Source organism: Siphateles boraxobius, unplaced genomic scaffold (assembly GCF_051911475.1).
Source record: "Siphateles boraxobius isolate OS27281-9 unplaced genomic scaffold, OSU_SipBor_1 53, whole genome shotgun sequence".
In the NCBI taxonomy this organism is placed as follows: Eukaryota; Metazoa; Chordata; class Actinopteri; order Cypriniformes; family Leuciscidae; genus Siphateles; species Siphateles boraxobius.
Window position 1 is genome coordinate 13806322 of NW_027509175.1, and position 19876 is coordinate 13826197.

The 19876-nt window shown below is 37.5% G+C and overlaps 1 protein-coding gene across 1 annotated transcript in view; it reads right to left on the minus strand.

Annotated features, from left to right (window-relative positions):
- Positions 1-4662: 4662 nt before the first annotated feature.
- Positions 4663-19876, minus strand: part of ptgfrnb (prostaglandin F2 receptor inhibitor b) — a 52319-nt gene continuing 37105 nt past the window's right edge. Inside the window, exons 8-9 of the mRNA XM_077205454.1 lie at positions 10518-10823; positions 4663-9842 (exon numbers count right to left, since the gene is read on the minus strand). Of these exons, the coding sequence (XP_077061569.1) occupies positions 9679-9842; positions 10518-10823 (470 nt within the window). The 3' untranslated portion in view covers positions 4663-9678. The remainder of the gene's footprint in view (positions 9843-10517; positions 10824-19876) is intronic.

Consider the following 19876-nt stretch of genomic DNA (forward strand, 5'->3'; position numbering starts at 1 on the left):
GATATTCTGCTCATCTGTTATGAGTGTATCACTAGCTTTATATATTCAATTTGAATGAGGTGTAGGATGTACTTCTGCAGTATGCATATACTAATAATGACCTTATTTGCAGAAATGTGCGCTGTGAAATACCGTCTGTAGACCACAATGCATCTTACATTTCCAATTATGAACCAGAACTAATGTCAACTTCAGTATTTTAACATAAACAGTTTTTTTTAAATACCATCTGCCATATCAGGCATTTTAAATCCAATTTTGTGTAAATGTATACCTATCTGGCAGAAATAAGGTGTTCAGAAATCAGGCAACTTCTTTACTCATAAAAACAATTACTGAATGCACAAATGAAGTACAAAACATTTTTTTTTGGTGCGTCACTTGAATTAAACATTCATGTAAAAAGGATAATATTACATAAATGTAGCATGCTGTACTAGGTGCGTTCACGCCATGTTGTAGCCTAATTACCGTAATTACAAGATTGTAAAAAATGTTCATGCCCTCAGAGATTGTAATTACAGCTTGTAAGATGGGAATTTTCTGAGAGCTCACTTGTACCACGTGACCGCTGCAGCGTTGAGAATGTAAACCACTTAACGGTACTGTATGATATATTCATTATTTTGAGAATTTATCGCATAATAGTGTATAATATTTGAATTATGTTGAGATTTAATCGCATTATACATGTGCAATGATGCACATCCGAGTCCACAAGACGGAGGGAAGTAAGCGAGTAAAGGGCATAAAAATGTGGAGTGGAACAGCCATGGTGAACACAGCAACTGTTTTGAAATAATAGGTGTGTTCATGAAATGTCGGAATTACCGTAATTACGAGATTCCGACTTCATAGAACTCGGAATTTTCTGTGAGCTCCACTGCAGATTCATTTAGCCGTTGGTAGCGTTTCAAGTCCGTGTAGCTTCGTCATCACGTTAATTCTGTAATTACAACATGGGTGTGAACACAGCAAATGTGTTGCGTAATGTGCATTTTTAAAGGGGTCCTTGATTATGATTTCACTTTTCTTCATTTAATTAGTGTGTAGTGATGCTGTTTGAGCATGAACAACATCTGCAAAGTTGCAACGGTCAAAGTTCAATGCAAAGGGAGACATTTTCTTTAACAGAAATCACTTTTAAGGACTAGAACAAATGGCTGGTAGAAACTACAATGAGCTTCTTCCCAGGTTGTTGACACCACAAAATGGTGGATAACATTGTCAGGGTCTGAATCGGGCTCGAAATGGTTTGAAATTGAAGCCATTGTCAATATTTACATCTGAGTAGAGCCAGAGCCCATCTAACGGAGAGCATTGGCACTTCCTATTAGCACCATTGTATCATCTTGGTTGCAGTTCCATTAGAATTCCACTGGAGGTGATCGCGGGCGAGTGTAGAATGAATGGGAGTCTATGGAGCTAGACGGCTAAATGTATCCCTTTCTCCTGCTTGTCGTTGAATCAGCGTATATTTTATTGTTGATTCCACAAGTTTAATATAGATTATAGTCCAAAAGTCGAATGAACGAGTACTTATGTCCTTTCGATTTCTTACAGGTTAGATCGTTGTTGGCCGGAACACACTAGCATTCTGCTATTATGTGACGTCATCACATTTTTTAACGGATTTTTAGAATAGATAAGTGAACTTAAAAATGCAATTTTCAGCTGAGTGTATCATCTTAGCCCCCCCTTTTGAATGCAACTTTCAAATTACTTGACAAAAAATTACATCCCTAGAAAAGTGGATTTCTGGGGGTGAAACCCCATAGACTCCCATTCATTCTGCACTCGCCTGTGAGCGCCCCCGCATGGACAGAGACGTGTTACTGCAGCCAGTCCAGAAACCAGAAGTAACCAGACAGTGCCAATTCTCTTTCTATTAGACATTCTCTGGTAGAGCTTGAGGTTATGAAGGGGCGGGACATTTCCCGAACATGTGCTAAGCGCTGCCAATCACAACACACTGGGCCAGCTAACCAATCACAGCACATTTCGTATTTCGGAAGGAGGGGCTTCATCGAAAACGACACATTCAACCAGACTGGGGAGAGAGGAGCTGTAAAATATGTGAAAAAATAATGTGTTTTTTGAACAATTAAGCATGAAAATGTATTCTAGTACACCCAAAAAACAAAATCAAGACTTTGTAAAAGGGCATAATAGGACCCCTTTAAAAACAGTAGGACTATATATACTGTGCAGTATGCAAGAAACAGCATGTTAGTGTGCAAATCAGAAACTTTAAGGGTTAAACAAAGCATTTTCAGTCTGGCATGGAAAGTGTCATATGGATGAGAGTGACTGCAGAGACTCGATGGCAACACACACTCGCTCAGTGATGGATGGATTTGTGCCCTGTGCAACAGACGGACTTACAATGAGAACTGGACTTGTTTGAGCACAGGCACATCGATCCAGCATTTTAAGCGTAGAGTGAAATCTCACCCTTCGATTTTTTTATGTTTTTGAAAGAAGTCTCTTTTGCTCACCAATGCTGAATTAGTTTGAGCAAAAATACAGTAAAAATGTAAATAAACAGCTGTTTAAATATATTTTAAAGTGTCATTTATATCCTCTGATCAAAGCTGAATTTTCAGCCTCATTACGTTAATCTTCAGTGTCACATGATCCTTCAGAAATCATTCTAATATGTGGATTTGCGGCAATTCTGATTATTATCAATGTTGAAAACAGTTGTGCTACTTCATATTTTAATGGAAACCAGGACACATTTTATTTTTCAGGATTCTTTGATGAATAGAAGGTTCAAAAGAGCAGCATTTCTTTGAAATAGAATCTTTTGTAACATTTAAATGTCTTTAATCTCACTTTTGATCAATTTAACGCATCCTTGCTGAATAAAAGTGTTAAGAAATCTTACTGCCTGTATGTACGGTATACTGTATGTATTGTAATGTACTATATATTCATTAATATATACAAAACACAAACTATTGTATGATAATTACAATTTGTAAAATTTTTCTTTCCTTTTGAATTTGCAGGGAAATATGACCTTTTAATAAATGTGCATATCGTGCAAATATTTTCATGAGCATGCACAATATGTGTTGGCACAGTGACTAAGAACTTGAGTGTAAACCTGTGCAAAGGCTCAGTTCCTCTCCACTGTTTCTCACCATGGTGGGTTTACATTGTTGCCATGACGTTGACGAGACACCAAAGGATTCCTCGTCTGTCTGAGCGCTCCGGTTTAACATTTACACTGAGGAGCAGAGAGTGATGTTCTCATTACACTCCTGAACGTATTACACCACTCAGTCCACAGACTTTACAAGCCATGGAAAATGAAACAATGTTTATGAGTTAGTGACAGTATACCAGAGATCAAATGAAGACACCTAATATTTGAGATGACTCTTTACAAAATGTACCATTGTATCATACTATTTTGAGCACGATACCATAGTAAAACACTTTGTTTTGAATATGCACCATGGTTTTAAACATGCACCAAGATAATGCTTTGTTTTTTTTCTAGCACTATGATACTATTTGTAATACTGTACCATGGTGTAAAATTATGATAATCATATAAAAGTGTTGCACTAGAATCTCTGTACCAGTGCATGGTTTTTGCGCTGGTTTATACATGTCTCTGTACGAGGTTCAGGGTTGCCTCAAGAGCAGAACTGCAAATATATGTGAGAGTGTCAAATTAGAGTGAATTCGAGAAGAGCGACAGACTGCAGCTAAAAAAAGAAAAGAAGAGGAAAGTGGAACATGCTGCAACACAGAGCGAACAAATTGCCCGTCACACAGTTGACGAACATCTTTCCAGTCCCACACATCCAATCAGCAGCAATTACAGCAGAAGAGTTTCCCAGCAAGTGGAAAAATATCAGAAATAAGCGGGCGAATGAAGAGATGCCATTTCCTTCTAGCGCTGCAAATGTATTTGCCAAATCCTTATTGACACATGCATAAAAATATACGGCGCTGTCATATAGAATTCTGCACAAATGACGTGTGGTCATTAAGATATGACAATTATCATAAATAATGTGCCATTTCAGATTTATCTGCACACGACCCCATGCGAAAGGATAAAATGTATAAATTTGCAAGTGGATGCCTATGGCAAACTACATTTGCATTTCAACAAAGAAACAGCAGAATTTGCAAGGCAGCAACACAATTGTACAACTTTTAGATAAGTTTAGGTATTAGTTCTCGGCTATTCAGTAAAGTTCAAAATATTTAATTTTTTTAAATAAATGAATAAATGTGACAGATTTGTATTTTAGCAAAAGATTTCTATTTCAAATAAACGCTGTTCTTTTGAACTTTCTATTCATCGAAGAATGAAGCAGCATAACTGTTTTCAACATTGATAACAATCATAAATGTTACTTCAGCATCAAATCATCATATTATACTGATTTCTGAAGGATCATGTGACACTGAAGACTGGAGTAATGATGTTGAAAATTCAGCCTTGATCACAGGAATAAATTACACTTTACTATATATTCACAAATAAAACAGCTGTTTTAAATTGTAATAATATTACCGTTTTTGATCAAATAAATGCAGCATTCGTGAGCAGAAGAGACTTATTTTAAAACCATTAAAAATCTTACAGGCACCAAAATTTGAACCAATCATAATGAGTTATACACATATGCAAGATGAGGCAGTTAATATAACATTTTGAATTTATTATTATTATTGATAATTTATTACTTTTTTCAAAACAAAAGCACTGGACCATGACATCATATCCTGTTCCTTCTAAAATAACTCTGTATTAATTTTACATGCTTATTATCTATTGTGTCCACCTTTAATCGGTTGGTTAACCATGTCACTCATTCAACAACCCATTTAACAGTCTTTCACCAATCACAATTCAGTATTCAAATCAATTCAAGAACGAAGACCAATCGCTATTCAGTTTACATAATGACATCGCTTCATTTTCAATGGTGAACATTCTAACAGTGTCAAAAGGACGGTTTCCTCATTTTCTTAAAAAGTATAAAGTTTACAAAACCCAACAAGCACACTTGAGACTGAAATCATCTAGAGAATAAAGTTTGAGAGGAGTCTGTATACCTTCAGGGCTGAATTAAATGGCAGACGTTTAATACTGAGGAAAAGAGATTGCGAACAAACCCAAACCAGAATGCTTGCAGAGTGCAAACACTGTGAATCTCCACTATCTTTCATGTGGGGGCTTATTTTCGTTCAGGAGCGGAGACAAAGGCCCTCAGAAGCAGACAAAGCCGATGCCCTTGAGGCGTCACTGAAGACAAGTGTCCTTGTTCTGGGAGTCTTTTGGCCTTAATGCACGGCATTGAGTTTCAGCTCTACTTGCTCCAGCTGTTAGCGGCGCTTCAAGACCAGGCCCAAGGCCCAAAGTTTCATCCTAAGCAAATCATGACCTCTGTGTGACTCTAACTAGCCTTTCTGTAGTCAATGAGTCGACATTTCTCCAGCTCCAGGGGCGGCCACACATTCATACGTTTCACTTGAGCTCAAAAAGAGCCCGCCCCGAACACACCAGACCAGAGTTGTGTTTCCTGAAAGCATCGTCAGCCAACTGTGGTCGCAAGTTCTGTCGTTATTAACGAGCCGGTGTTTCCCGAAACCATTCGCAAACAGCATCACCAAGTTGTGTGTGGAACGACAGATCTCGACCTGTGGTTAGATGCAGAGTTTCTAGTTTGCATGAGATGTGGACTAGAGGCTGAAATTTTTTCTGAAATCCTGAAGGATGGATTCCTGCAGGATGGGAGTCATCTTTGCTATTAATCACGGGATTTGGACGGTACAGGATAAATGGTTAACGGGAGCAGACGGGAGCGGGAATCAACCAATAGCAAAGACGACAAAAAAAGAAAAAAGTAAATGCACCATTTTGTAGTTTCCATTTAATACGCCTACAATGTAACGCAATTAAATAATACCTACACGACCCAGCCGTCCCAGAAGCCATCAGTGCATTTTGTCACGGCTTACCGCCGGAATTCAAAGAGCAGTGATGGAGGGAGCTAACAGCCGCGGAGAAGTCGATGTGGCAAAAAATGATTTACAGCGCAAAGTCAGAAGTAACGACATGTCTATTAAGTTCACAGAACTGGTCGGAAAGTCTGAAATATTAATTAAGTTTATGAGAGTAGAATGTGATGGTGATAGCACAATGTACGCTGCTTGTAAGACATTCTTAGTCTTAGTCAAGTACGCAAGTGGTTCAGGGACGAGCGGTCTGAAGAAGCACACTTGCAAGGCAAATTCGGGAAAGAATCAGCAAAGCATCGCTTCATTCATCAAGCGAAAATTGCCGTATATGGGAGCGGTACAGGAGCGGGAGTCAGTTTAAACAGGAGCGGGATGGGAGTGGGAGTCAATTTACCAGGAGCGGGATGGGATTATTTTTTAAACTTTGGTCTGGGAGTGGGACGGGACAAGATATCTTTCTATGGGAGTGGGACGGGACAGGAGTGAAAATCCACTCCCGTGTCATCCTCTAATGTGGACATTCAGAACAATCTATATATATTTTTTTTATAATACATACAAATGTCATTTACATCTTTTAGTTTTTCAAAGAGATTTAAAGCACCGTTTTTGAAGAGTGCGCATGTGTGTACGAGATCTAGTACGTAAGAACGAGCCTATGATTGAATCTGGAAATAAAGCAAAATAACTGAGAAGAAAATAGATTTAGTCCTCAGATCCCATGTCTGTATATAAAAGAAAAACATCTAGCATTAATTTGATCTCAAATAATCCATTAAAAGTAGTTATTATTACTCAACTATGTGTGTGACATCATTAACCAACATGGTTGAACGATCAATTTGCGACAAAATGGTTTCGGGAAACAGTCGTGACTAGCTAGTTGATTTCTTCAACGATGCATCGTACTAATTAATGACTCGACGACTCGCTCACTTCTGCTTTGTCTCTGAGCGAATCAAACACTTTAAACAAATCGTTTGACTGAATGATTCAATGACTAACTCTTTAATACAACTGTTCTGATTAAACAGATAGAATGCGTTTATGAATAGACTGTTGAGGGAGAAATATGAGATGTTTCACCTGTTTCACTTGTGCTCAAAAACAGCCCTGCCCTGCACACACAAGACCGGAGATTAATGGGGGCTTGGGGCTAAAATGTTTCCAAAAACCAAGATATGGTGCAAGTTTCTGTAAAATCATTAAAAAAAGTTCTTGTTTTTAATATTTATAAACAATATCACACGAGCAAATGTGCTGTTTATCAGCAGCATGGTTGCAAATGTAATAGATTTAATGCAGCAGTTCAATGAATAATAATTTAATAGGCTATTATGTGACTTCCACTTTAGACAAAATATTGTCGATTTTGTCTGTGTTCCTCTGTTTCGCCAACGAAAACAATAAGATCCAAATACTTTGAAACAAATCGTTTGACTGAATAATTCAATGACTAACTAAGGATTTAAGTGGTTTTAGTATCAATCAATTTTATCCAAGGGACAAAGATTGAATACTGTTTGTTTTCAGTCGTGATTGTAACAAAAGTTCTGATTAAAGTGAGATAGAATGCATTTATAAATAGACTATTGAGAGAGAGATATGAGGTAACATTGTAAATGTAACAGAGATAAAGTAATTGCAGTCGCATTGCATATAATGTTTTTGTTTGTCTTTTTTTATCCTTCGACTATTTCTTTGAAACGAGACTCTGAACGGCAAAGGCTGCCTCTGCGCTTGTAAACACGGGCTGTGTGAGAATGTGCGTAGGACTTCTATCTTTTAAGTTGGGTGATTCTGACCCCGCTTGGGTGATTAGGAACATTAACATCACTGATTCACCTCCTGGCTGATCATCAAACGTTCATTCTGACATTAGTGCCTGTTTAGAGGACATGAACTTACACTACAGAAAGAGAAACTTTAAGGCTAGCTTTACAAAGGTTCTTACAGTTGTCTGTAACAACCTTTGTTAAGCTAGCCTCAAAGATGGAGTATGTTGTAACTAGGGTGTTACCATGCAGTCGCTATGGTGTTCTGGGTGGTTGCTATGGTGCTCTGAGTGTTGTAGAGTTGATAGGGTGTTTCTATGAAGTTTTTATTGTGTTCTAGGTGGTTGCTATGATGCTCAGAATGTTGTGGAGTTGCTAGGGCGTTCCTATGCACTTGCTATGGTGTTCTGGGTGGTTGTTATGGTGCTCAAAGTCTTGTAGAGTTGCTAGGGCGAGTCAAAGTGTCAAAGAGTCAAAGTGGTTTATTGGCTCGTTCTTGGTCTTTGCTACAGTAGATTTTTTTGGTAGTTGCTAGGGTGTTTCCATGCAATCGTTATGGTGTTCTAGTTGGTTGCTATGATGCTCAGTGTTTTGTAGAATTGCTAGGGCACTTTTATGCAGTTGCTACATTGTTCAAAGAGGTTTCTAAGCTGTTTCTAGGATGTTCTTAATCTTTGCTGCAGTAGAATGTTGTAAGTAGCTGCTAGGGTGTATCCAGGCAGTTGCTATGGTGTTCAAAGTGGTTTCCAGACTGTTGCTAGGATGCTCTTAGTGTTTTTTAGTGTTGTAGGTGGTTTCTAGGGTGTTTCTATGCAGTTGCTAGGATGCTCTTGGTGTTTGCTAGAATGCTGTATTTACAAGGGCATTTCTATACAGTTGCTATAGTGTTCTGGGTGGTTGCTACGATTGTTAAAGTGGTTTCCAGGCTGTTGCTAGGATGCTATTAGTACTTGCTAGAGGTAGTTGCTAGGGCGTTTCTATACAGTTGTCATGGTGCTCTGGGTGTTTTCTAGCCTGTTGCTAGGTAGCATTTTTTTAGTGTTCACTGCAGAGTTCCTAATCAGTTCCTTAGGTGACACTAAACAGTTGCTAAGGTGCTCTAGATGGTTGCTAGAGTGTTGCTAGCTAGTTGGCTTGACAGATGGGTTGTACTGTCACTAGAAACAGCAGAAAAGGTATATTTTAACATTGTGAATTCATCCTGTATCTAAAAAAATACAACTTTTTCAATAAATCTAATCCTTTCAGGTTTAAATTAATTTATATTAATGCTTAAAATGTAGTGTGACCGCCCCTATCGCATTTAACCAGTTGATAATGTTTGGCTAGTTAGAGGGATGGGTTGGTCAGAACTGGTCGACTCTGGATGGGTTGGTAAACAAAACTGAATGATGTAAACAGTACAACAATGAACAACGTCACAAAATCACAGATAAAACATCGTCTTTCCCATTGTGCCATGGGTTCAGCTCCTCCCACGTCTTGCAGAAGGAGAGTAGCACCATATTCAGAAGAATCATGGTATAAACTAATATCTTTAAACCCTGATCTGGAAGCAAACAGCCTCTTTGGAGCTTGATGTAGTGTAATATAATCCTTCAATTTGTCAAAATCAGCTTGGATCTTGGCAGGTGTCTCCTCAGAGTGTAAAAAAGTCTTCTTTAACACTTGTTGTTTCAATGCAGACTGTTGATAAATCCAACAAAAGTGTTCCCGGCTGATATAAGAATGTGTTTAGTGCAATATTTGAGTATTTCACTCCTGGTCGTTGACTCTGATTCAGTAGTTATTTCCTCTGAGAATATAGTTGCTCCTTCCAGGCGGTGCATAATGTGACGGGACGTGTCCCAGCGTTTATCAGTTGTCACCACGCCGTCCAGGACGGGAGAGGACAACTGTACTGTCTTTGTCAATCCATCTCCAGCTCCATGAGTTTGTTGCGAGAGCGTGGAGTAGCTGTAGCTGTTTTACAGCAGCAGTGAGCACAGACCAGGCCCAGGACCAGAGAGAAGACACCCACAGTTACTGAAGCACAGATCCCATACAGCAGAGGAAGCTTCATCGAGTCCCACACTGAATATATGCACACGGACACAAACAAGTTAGTGTGCATTCATAAAGAATAATCATAAAAAACAAGATGAATTAGTTATGATGGCTATTAGAGCTAAATACAAGTTTTAATATAATTTATAATAATTGAATTGTTTACATGCATGCATGCATCAATGCTTGCATAAATTCATAAATAAATTTTTAAAGAGCTTTTGCGTGCATAAAGAATATGTCATAAAAGCATGATATCAGATCTTTGATAGATGTGATGTTTTTGACATATCATATGACTTCATAAGCCTGGGAAAGTATCGTATGGACTAAAGATTTTTATGGTGTTTTGGGGCCTTTATGGCGCTTGAGAGATTCACTATGAATTGTTGTATGGAAAAGAGCTGTGTGAACAATTTCAAATTTTTCTCCTATTTATCTTCTAGGTTTTTTAAAGACTTCCTGAAGACTAAAAGGATGACAATTACATTTTTTTTCTGGACAATTCCTCTACCAAGCAAATGCATGCTCCAACACGTTTTGCATGACTGTAATATTATCATGGGAATGAGTGTCAAATGCTGGCAGCCTCCCATTAGTGTATAAAAACCTGTTAAACTTGCATGACTTTGTCTGAGTGTTACATTAGCAATTCTGTGCACTCCTCTGCTACTCATCTTATCATTTGTTCGGTACACTTACATGCGAACTTCACGTTGAGGAACACTCTCTGTGAGGAGACGTCGGGCGCTTTGCTCCAGATCCCGGTGGCGGGTGAGCGGATCCAGGGAGTGACGGTGCAGTGATAGTCTCCAGCGTCACTGTCCTGTGTGCTGTGGACGTTCATGGCGAATCTTCTGTGTGCCAGGCGCTCCAGGCTGCAGTCGCTGCTGTCGTTGCGAGGCGTTTTGCGCACAACGCCCCAGCGGTCCATACTGGCTAACAGGGTCTGGCTGCTGGAACCCCTCAGACGACTCAGGAACCACTTTATCTCGTACGCTACATCATCTGATGGGGAAGAAATTACAGAATTATCATTAATACGCACTGCATACTGCAAATAAAGCAGTAAGCTATGCGAGGGCGTTTTACCACGGTTAAAGGAAGTTAAGCTCGATCAATGGCATTTGGTGTTTGGTGAAAAATGTATTTCCCCCTTTCCCTCCCTTTTGTTTCAAATCAGATCAAATCTGGATGACAGTGAAGGATATACAATGGAATTGAATGGTGTCAATCTGCAAACATTAAGCCACAAGATATAGATGTAAACAATATGAGAGTTAACACAATTTTAGAGTGACAACATTGCTTACAAGTTTATATCCAATTTAACAACAATATTGACATGACAACAAAATGCTTTAAACCCTAAATTGACTGTAAAAATGATCTAATTAAATTTGGGTAAATAAATACATTTTTAAAAATGCGCGTGATAAATGCATGAATACATACAGTACATGCATACATAAAGCAGCTTAACTTGAGTTAAACCTGGAATATACTTTTAAGAGGTGTTCATCCTCTGCTCAGTGTGTAGAGAGTAGTGAACACTGCTTAGGGACCTTGTGAATTTAGTTACAAAGCTCCATCGAATTAAAAATTGTGGCATGTGTTTTTTTCCTCTCAATATAATACAATAACCTTGTGTCATAAGAAGATATGAAGTTTCTAATCTACCTCAATGTGGAGCATAAAAAGCAGAGAAAAAAATGCCTCTAGATTGAAAAAATACTACCAACGAGGACATAAAATCTCCAAAAACCCTTTCCTTTGAGATGCATTTATTTAAGGATCTTCCACCTCGTTTTCTAGCATAGCTTATTATTATGGAGGTCGTGCCAAGATCTCATCAAATTGCAAATCTTTCAGCTCCATTTCTTGCAAAAGTCTTTTCCCCTCACTAACACATACTGGTTCAAAGAACACAAGATCAATTAGAAGATGTGGCATGTCCTATAAAAATAACACTTTCCATCTCCCGTCACTGGAATTGCAACGAAATGCACATCTATGCACAGATGTGGCTCGCGCTGTTGAGAGAAAGAGTGAAAGCGACGACTATAAAGCCATGATGGTCTCAAACTAGCAATTAGGCTGACTGTATGACGGCCCACTGCTGTCAAACCCACGCACTGACTCAAAGACCTGAACAGCGGCGTCCTTTACAACGACCCCCTCTCCAGTATTACACAGATGAGGAAGACAAAGTGGGGAAGAGGTCGAGAAAAACAAAGAAAATGAGAAAAAGAAAAAAATGACCAAACCATTACAGGACCTTAACCTAGAAGAAAATGTTATCGCTCTTTATAGCTCAGGAAACTTGTATCTAATTTTACAACTTATTTGCTATGACAACAGAATGCTGTAAACCCTAAAACTATAAAGATGATAATTTAAACAGCTTTACAACTAATATAATGCACAAGTTTTACTAGAAGAATTAATATAAATGCACTACTAGATAAATGCACAAATAATCAAATGGATAAATAAAATGCACAAATTAATATATAAATGCATAAATAAAAATAAATAGATCCATAGATAAATGCATGAATAAACAAATAAAATGCAAAAATAAATGCATGCATAAATAAGTGCATGAGTGAGTGAATGACTAAGTGAGTGAACGACTGAGTGAGTGACTGAGTGAGTGAGTGAAAGACACTGTAATTGAGTGAGTTACAGTGAGTTACTAAATGACTTAGTGACTGACTGTGTGAGTAGATGACTGAGTGAGTGAGTAAACTACTGAGTGAGTGAGTAAATGACTGAGTGAGTGAGTGAGTAAATGACTGAGTGCGTGAGAAAGTAAATGACTGAGGGAATAAATGACTGAGTAAGTGATTCAGTGAGTGAGTAAGTAAATGACAGACTGAATGAGTAAATGTCTGACTGAGTGAGTGAGTAAATGACTGACTGAGTGAGTGAGTAAATGACTGACTGAGTAAATGTCTGAGTGAGTGAGTAAATGATTGACTGAGTAAATGTCTGAGTGAGTGAATGAATGACTGAGTGAGTAAATGTCTGAGTGAGTTAGTGAGTGACTGAGTGAGTAAATGTCTGAGTGAGTTAGTGAGTGACTGAGTGAGTAAATGTCTGACTAAGTAAATGACTGAGTGAGTAAATGACTGAGTTAGTGAGTGACTGAGTGAGTAAATGTCTGAGTGAGTTAGTGAGTGACTGAGTGAGTAAATGTCTGACTGAGTGAGTGAGTGACTGACTGAGTGAGAGAGTAAATGACTGAGTGAGAAAATGACTGAGTGACTGACTGAGTGAGTAAGTGAGTAACTGACTGAGTGAGTAAATGGCTGAGTGAGTGAGTAAATGGCCGAGGAAGTAAATGACTAAGTGATTGAGTGAGTGAGTAAATGACTGGGGGAGACAATGACTGACTGAGTGGGTGAGCAAGTAAATGATTGACTGACTGAGTTAGTGAGTGGGTGAGTAAGTAAATGATTGACTGACTGAGTTAGTGAGTGAGTAAATGACTGAGTGAGTAAATGTCAGACTGAGTGAGTGAGTAAATGACTGAGTGAGAAAATGGCTGACTCAGTGAGTGAGTAAATGTCTGACTTAGTGAGTAAATGACTGAGTGAGTAAATGGCTGACTGAGTGAGTAAATGACTGAGTGAGTAAATGGCTGACTGAGTGAGTAAATGACTGAGTGAGTAAATGACTGACTGAGTGAGTAAATGACTGAGTGAGTAAATGACTGAGTGAGTAAATGACTGAGTGAGTGAGTAAATGACTGAGTGAGTGAGTGAGTGAGTAAATGACTGAGTGAGTGAGTAAATGACTGAGTGAGTAAATGACTGAGTGAGTAAATGACTGAGTGAGTGAGTGAGTAAATGACTGAGTGAGTGAGTAAATGACTGAGTGAGTGAGTAAATGACTGAGTGAGTGAGTGAGTACATGACTGAGTGAGTGAGTGAGTGAGTAAATGACTAAATGACTGAGTGAGTGAGTAAATGACTGAGTGAGTGAGTAAATGACTGAGTGAGTGAGTGAGTAAATGACTGAGTGAGTAAGTGAGTGACTGAGTGAGTAAATGACTGAGTGAGTGAGTAAATGACTGAGTGAGTGAGTGAGTAAATGACTGAGTGAGTAAGTGAGTGAGTGAGTGAGTAAATGACTGAGTGAGTAAGTGAGTGACTGAGTGAGTAAATGACTGAGTGAGTAAGTAAATGACTGAGTGAGTGAGTGAGTAAATGACTGAGTGAGTAAGTGAGTGAGTGAGTAAATGACTGACTGAGTGAGTAAATGACTGAGTGAGTGAGTAAATGACTGAGTGAGTGAGTGAGTGAGTGAGTGAGTGAGTAAATGACTGAGTGAGTGAGTAAATGACTGAGTGAGTGAGTGAGTGAGTAAATGACTGAGTGAGTGAGTAAATGACTGAGTGAGTGAGTGAGTGAGTGACGGACTGACTGATTGAGTGAGTGAGTGAGATGGAAATCCCAGTTATGCTTCTTTTAAGAATCAACTTGATCTCAGATGTTTCTCCTGAAATCTATCTTCAGATAAATAAAAACAGACATAAATTAGTCAATAACTGATAAATTAGGAAGACAGATCAATAAAATAAATGTGACCACATTGTTGAGGATGACATGAATGTGAGATTACTGGAGTCTTTTGTTCAGGAGAAACATCTGAGAAGCAGGAGGCTCTCCATTTAATCTCAATGCAGTCTATGAGAAACAACTGAGTTATTAAAGATCTCATTGGTGATATTTTTTTTAATCCTGTAAAGAACAAAGATGTACAGAGAACAAAAGTGCACTGACCTGGAGCACAATAGATTTGAGTCATATTCGATATCCTGCTAATTACAGTTATTCTGTGGATTCGTCAGGGGATTGTGGGTAATGCGGTTAATTATAAGCCCAGCGCTCATGTTTGACCAGGATGCTATTGTGCTACAAGAAATCCTGGGACGCCAAACTGTCTCATTTATAGAGATGACTGTTTGCCAGTGATGTGAACGTTAAAATGAAAAAATATCTTGTTGCTATGTAATTTCACCCTTCTTCGATGTACATCTGTGGTATTTCATCACCAGTTTTACCGTCTCGCAGGTGAAAATCATAAATCCGACAGGGTTTTGTTCGAGTATGAGCACTAGCAGTGATGCTCGCCTTAGCAAACACATTTTTGAGGACTGATATGCATCTAATCGGAGGATGATCAACTAATCTTCATGACGCATCGAGTCATTCCCTTGCGTTTGAGATAGCGAGACGCTCTCAAGCAGAAATGCTAAGGCTCCATTATCCCTCCTACGATCTCCATCCCGTGTCTATCCTGAACTAATGTGTTTGGAACTTTACTTAGAATAATGAGGAAATGGTCAGCGGTTGGAGTGCAGTTGATAGAGTTTGTGGGAAAGGAGCGGACGAGGTCACAGCAAGGCATTGTGGGATATGAGCTGCCGAACACACGCACACATCTGGCCTGAGGGACTTATGAATAGTGAAAAGCCATTCAATTTAATGTGCTCAACCCAAATGATTTGCACAGGGGTCACAGATTTTGGTGAATCCTCTAAATGCACATGACAGACCTCCGAATGTTAAGGCCTATTCAAACACATTTTCGCTGAGACAAAATTCTTAAGTTAACATATAGTGAATAATGTTCATTATTCCGTTTGTCTTGTAATCTTTATGAAATTAAAAAATGTTTTGATGCGTAGGCCATTTCTCATTTTCTTTCACTGAAAAAAATTAACCAGTAAGATATAAATAAAATATTAAATTTGAACTTTAAAGAAGTAAAATATTAGATTTATTAAGAATAAATAAAAAATTTAAAAACATAAAATAAAAAGTGTAAAAGAATATGTTAATATATAAATATAAATATATAGGCCTATATATAATTTTATTTTACAGTTTCATTGATTTACTCATATATATATTGTGTGTATATATATGTACACACACAATTTGAGTAAATAAATGAAACTGTAAAATAAAATGATATATAGGCCCATCTGTATATGTATATATATATACTCTATATATATATATATACATATATATACACAATATATATGAGTAAATGAATGAAACTGTAAAATAAAATTATATATATATATATATATATATATATATATATATTAAATAAATACTTTCAGAATTCTTTTCTTATTTAAAATCTGATGAACAGATAAAAATATTAAAAACATAAAAATACACATACTAAAAATATATACATTTATGAGAAAAAAATTTCACTAAGAAGTAAATACTGAATTTCATAATTATTGTTTTCTTAATATTTAATGTTTATAAACATGTTCACCAGAATGATCTGAGATCCTCCAAAGAGCATCTTGAGCTTCAATGGAAGCAGGAAAATCTGACCGACTGTACATATTTGCATTCCAGATTTTCAATGTGGTCTCAGACATTTGAACCCACTGTATATCATGAGCATGTGTGGAGAAAGAAGCAAAGGCACGTCACGCTGATAGAGAAACAGAAGGAGGACTGGGACCTGCTCTTTCTGGGACAGCAGCAAAGATGGTTATGAAGAGCTACCGCCGAGGGGAAGTACATGCTGTTCATCCCCTGAGATTACAGTGTTACTGATGCGGCAAGACTTTGGCCTTAGGAGAAAATAAAGCAGCAGAAAATGAGAACTATTAGAGGAATGATAGATTACAACGAGTTAAAGCATCCTTACACATAAAATAACACGGCAGGATGTGTCTCTAGGAAAAAAGTTGTTCGCATTCCAGCTGCCACACTTTGATCTCAACGTGACATGATAATGCTGTTACACACACACACACACACACACACACACACACACACACACACACACACACACACACACACACACACACACACACACACACACACACACACACACACACACACACACACACACACACAACAAAACACATAGGCACATTAACACGCGCGCATTGGAAAGAAAACTCATAAAAGACAAGAGATCTCATTTGGTCCTTGTGAGTGATGTAATTGCTAGCTAAAATTAAAACCATTAAAAAAGGGTTTCATTAACTAAAATAAAGAGGGAAAAACAAGTATAAGTATTCAGTGAAAAACTTTAAACTTAAACGTAATTGAAAATTAGAACTGTCGCCTTGGCAACTAGTAAAGTATTAAAATTACAAAAACAGAAATAAATCTAAATGAAATCTAAATAAATATTTAAAACCAATTACAAAAAACTTAAACTGAAAATAAAAAAATAAAAGCTAATTATAAATATAAATAAATACTATAGTATTGTATAAATAAATCTGAAATAACATTAAAAGACATTAATGAAATTAAATAAAGTGCGACTTTATGTGCACACGCTTCAGAAAACCACATATCAGAAGTTTAGAATGATACTCTATGTCGTTAAGACGCATGCGGATATAAACTGTCATGATGATGAAGAACTGTAATGTCACGTGAGCACAATTCACACTTTGCAGTCACGTGACTACCATGGATACCTGGTAACAAATGCTGACAAAATGGCGACAAACAGTGGCCAGCCAGGGTAATTGCAGCCTTGCAAATTTCCAATACTACAATCAATTATATATTGAGGCTATTTTGTTTCCATAGCACATTAACAAAACGTTTAATGACACTAATAACACTAAAAACAATACAATTACTAAATATTAATGATATCACTAAAATGATATAGGCCTAAAAACAGTCTTTAGTTCAGGAACAGCACAACTCTGCCATCTGTGAAAATCATAAGCAGCTTCAAAAACGTGTTTAAAAAGAAATATTCTTCTAATTTTTTTACTGTCATTAATGTAGGTCCACAAGAGAAATATTAAGCCAGTAAATTAAGATAGTCGTCGCTATACCGTTATATCCATCGTCGTCTCTGAGAGAACGAGGCGTTACTGCAGCGACAGATGCTGAAAGCTCAGTCCGTTTCTACTTTCACTTTCGGGGAATGAGTGCGTTTACATGCACGTTCTTAACCCGATTATGCTGAATAATAGTGCATCCAATCGCACAACAACTATCTGGCATGTCGTTTACACTTCAAAACACCATTTTTGTATATTAAAACTGGCGACGTCCTGGCAAGATCCTTGATTAGTTTACAGGGTTTCGTTGCTAGAGAACGACGTTCTTGCCCGCCAGCCAGTACTTGTGACGTCACGTGCAAAGTATGAATACAGATAATAAATAAAAAACAAACATATTTTGTTTGTTGTTGCCGAGCTGTAAAGGCTCCGCCCTCTTCTGGAAATGGGGCGGAGCAGCAGCTCATTTGCATTTAAAGATACACACATGAAACCAGCATGTTTTTCCTTCCACCCAAAAAGGGGCATTTACAGCGTGATCTGTGGCCATGCTGAAACTTTGCAGACACATTCTGGGAACAACTGAGACACATTACATCTTGTAAAAAGGTGCATAAATTACAGAGCAATTTTACGCAATAAATCCATAATATATGAGGATGATGTGTTGATCTTCACACAGTGTGACATGTTAGTGCATGCTGAAAAACACACACTGGGTGACCCAGTTTCACATGACATCAGTTAATGAAGTCTTTTTCCCAACATTAAACATTCATTTCCACATTAGTACTGCCATTAAGAACAAGCGCAGACAAGTCCGGACCCGATTCCAGTAACATCCTGATTAAAATCACTTATTCAACCAACATTTAACCTTTAACAGGTTACAAATATTTCCAGAAAAAGACGTCATCATGACAGTGAAATGTTAATGTTTTTCATAATCATATTCCAGTTTAATGAAAGTGACTGCAAGAGTCGAAATGTTTGAGTCATCCAACATGTTTTTGCATTGTTTTGTGTTAGTCGCACACACACCTTTAAGAAACTTTCACTTTAATTATATATTTTCTTTCATTTTTTTTTTACATTTCAAAAAGCAAGCTGACTTAAGTAAATATTAAAGTCTCCTTATGCATACTCACAATAAAACGTGAACATATAAAACAAATCTAAATCTAAAACTACTCAAAAAAGGGATTACAAACTGAACACCTCTATAATTACATGTAAATGATATTGTGCAGCCAGTCGATTTTTATTGCAAAATAAATGCTGACTTGATGTACTTCAATAACTAAATCTACTACTAGCTACTAAATTAATAAAAATGACAATAACAGACAACTAATTTATTAAATCTTTAAATGGAAAATCTAAAAAAATCAAAACTAATATAAATATGAATATAAAAGTATCTCATATATATTTAAACTGTAAAAGCTCATGCTAAATGATTGTGCATCACAAGTAATAAATTAAAGCACATGATGTTGTCCATCTAGTTTAATTGTTCACTTTGTTCATTATAAAAACACATTAAACATTGTGGTTATACGAGGTTGTGATTGTGACACTGACACAAAACAACAATAAAAAACTAAATAGTTCAAAGTTAATGGAGAATGTAGAGTCTGATATTCTCTTTTCCTTTCACAGCACACATGAGCCAAAATCTCTGAACAGGGAGAGATGTTAGGTGGACCAAAACGTCATTGTTTGTGCTAACCTCGCTTGCGCAAATTTACTTTAACAGTGTGAACCTTCTTTCATTGTGCAATGATGCATCAAACCGTGTGACGGTAAACACACCTAAAGGAAGTAAAACACGGAAATGCGTGATAAATCAACAGTAAAGCACGCGTGTCATATGACTCAAAACCGCTTGATCTTTAGGGTTTGTGAATAAAAGAATAAAGTGAGGATTGTGCTGTAGAAACTCAACAAACCGGTTTGAACGTGTAGAACTCAAACAGAGCTCTAGTTTCTCATGTGTAGTGCTTGTTTTTGGAACAAATATCCTAATGCAACATGCAAACACAAGCACATCTGCAGAACCTTCATCTGGGTCTCGCTGTGAAGCTGCTGATTTTGGCCGGTGTGTGTGGAACATCTCAGGAACAGGGTTTGCACGATCTTTCTCAGCTGTACTGAAGCGTCTGATAGTGTTTAATGACCAGCATGAGCCAAGCTTGGAAACATAACTGGAATATGGCATGAGATTAATAGATTTTAACTTGAAAACTACTGTAAT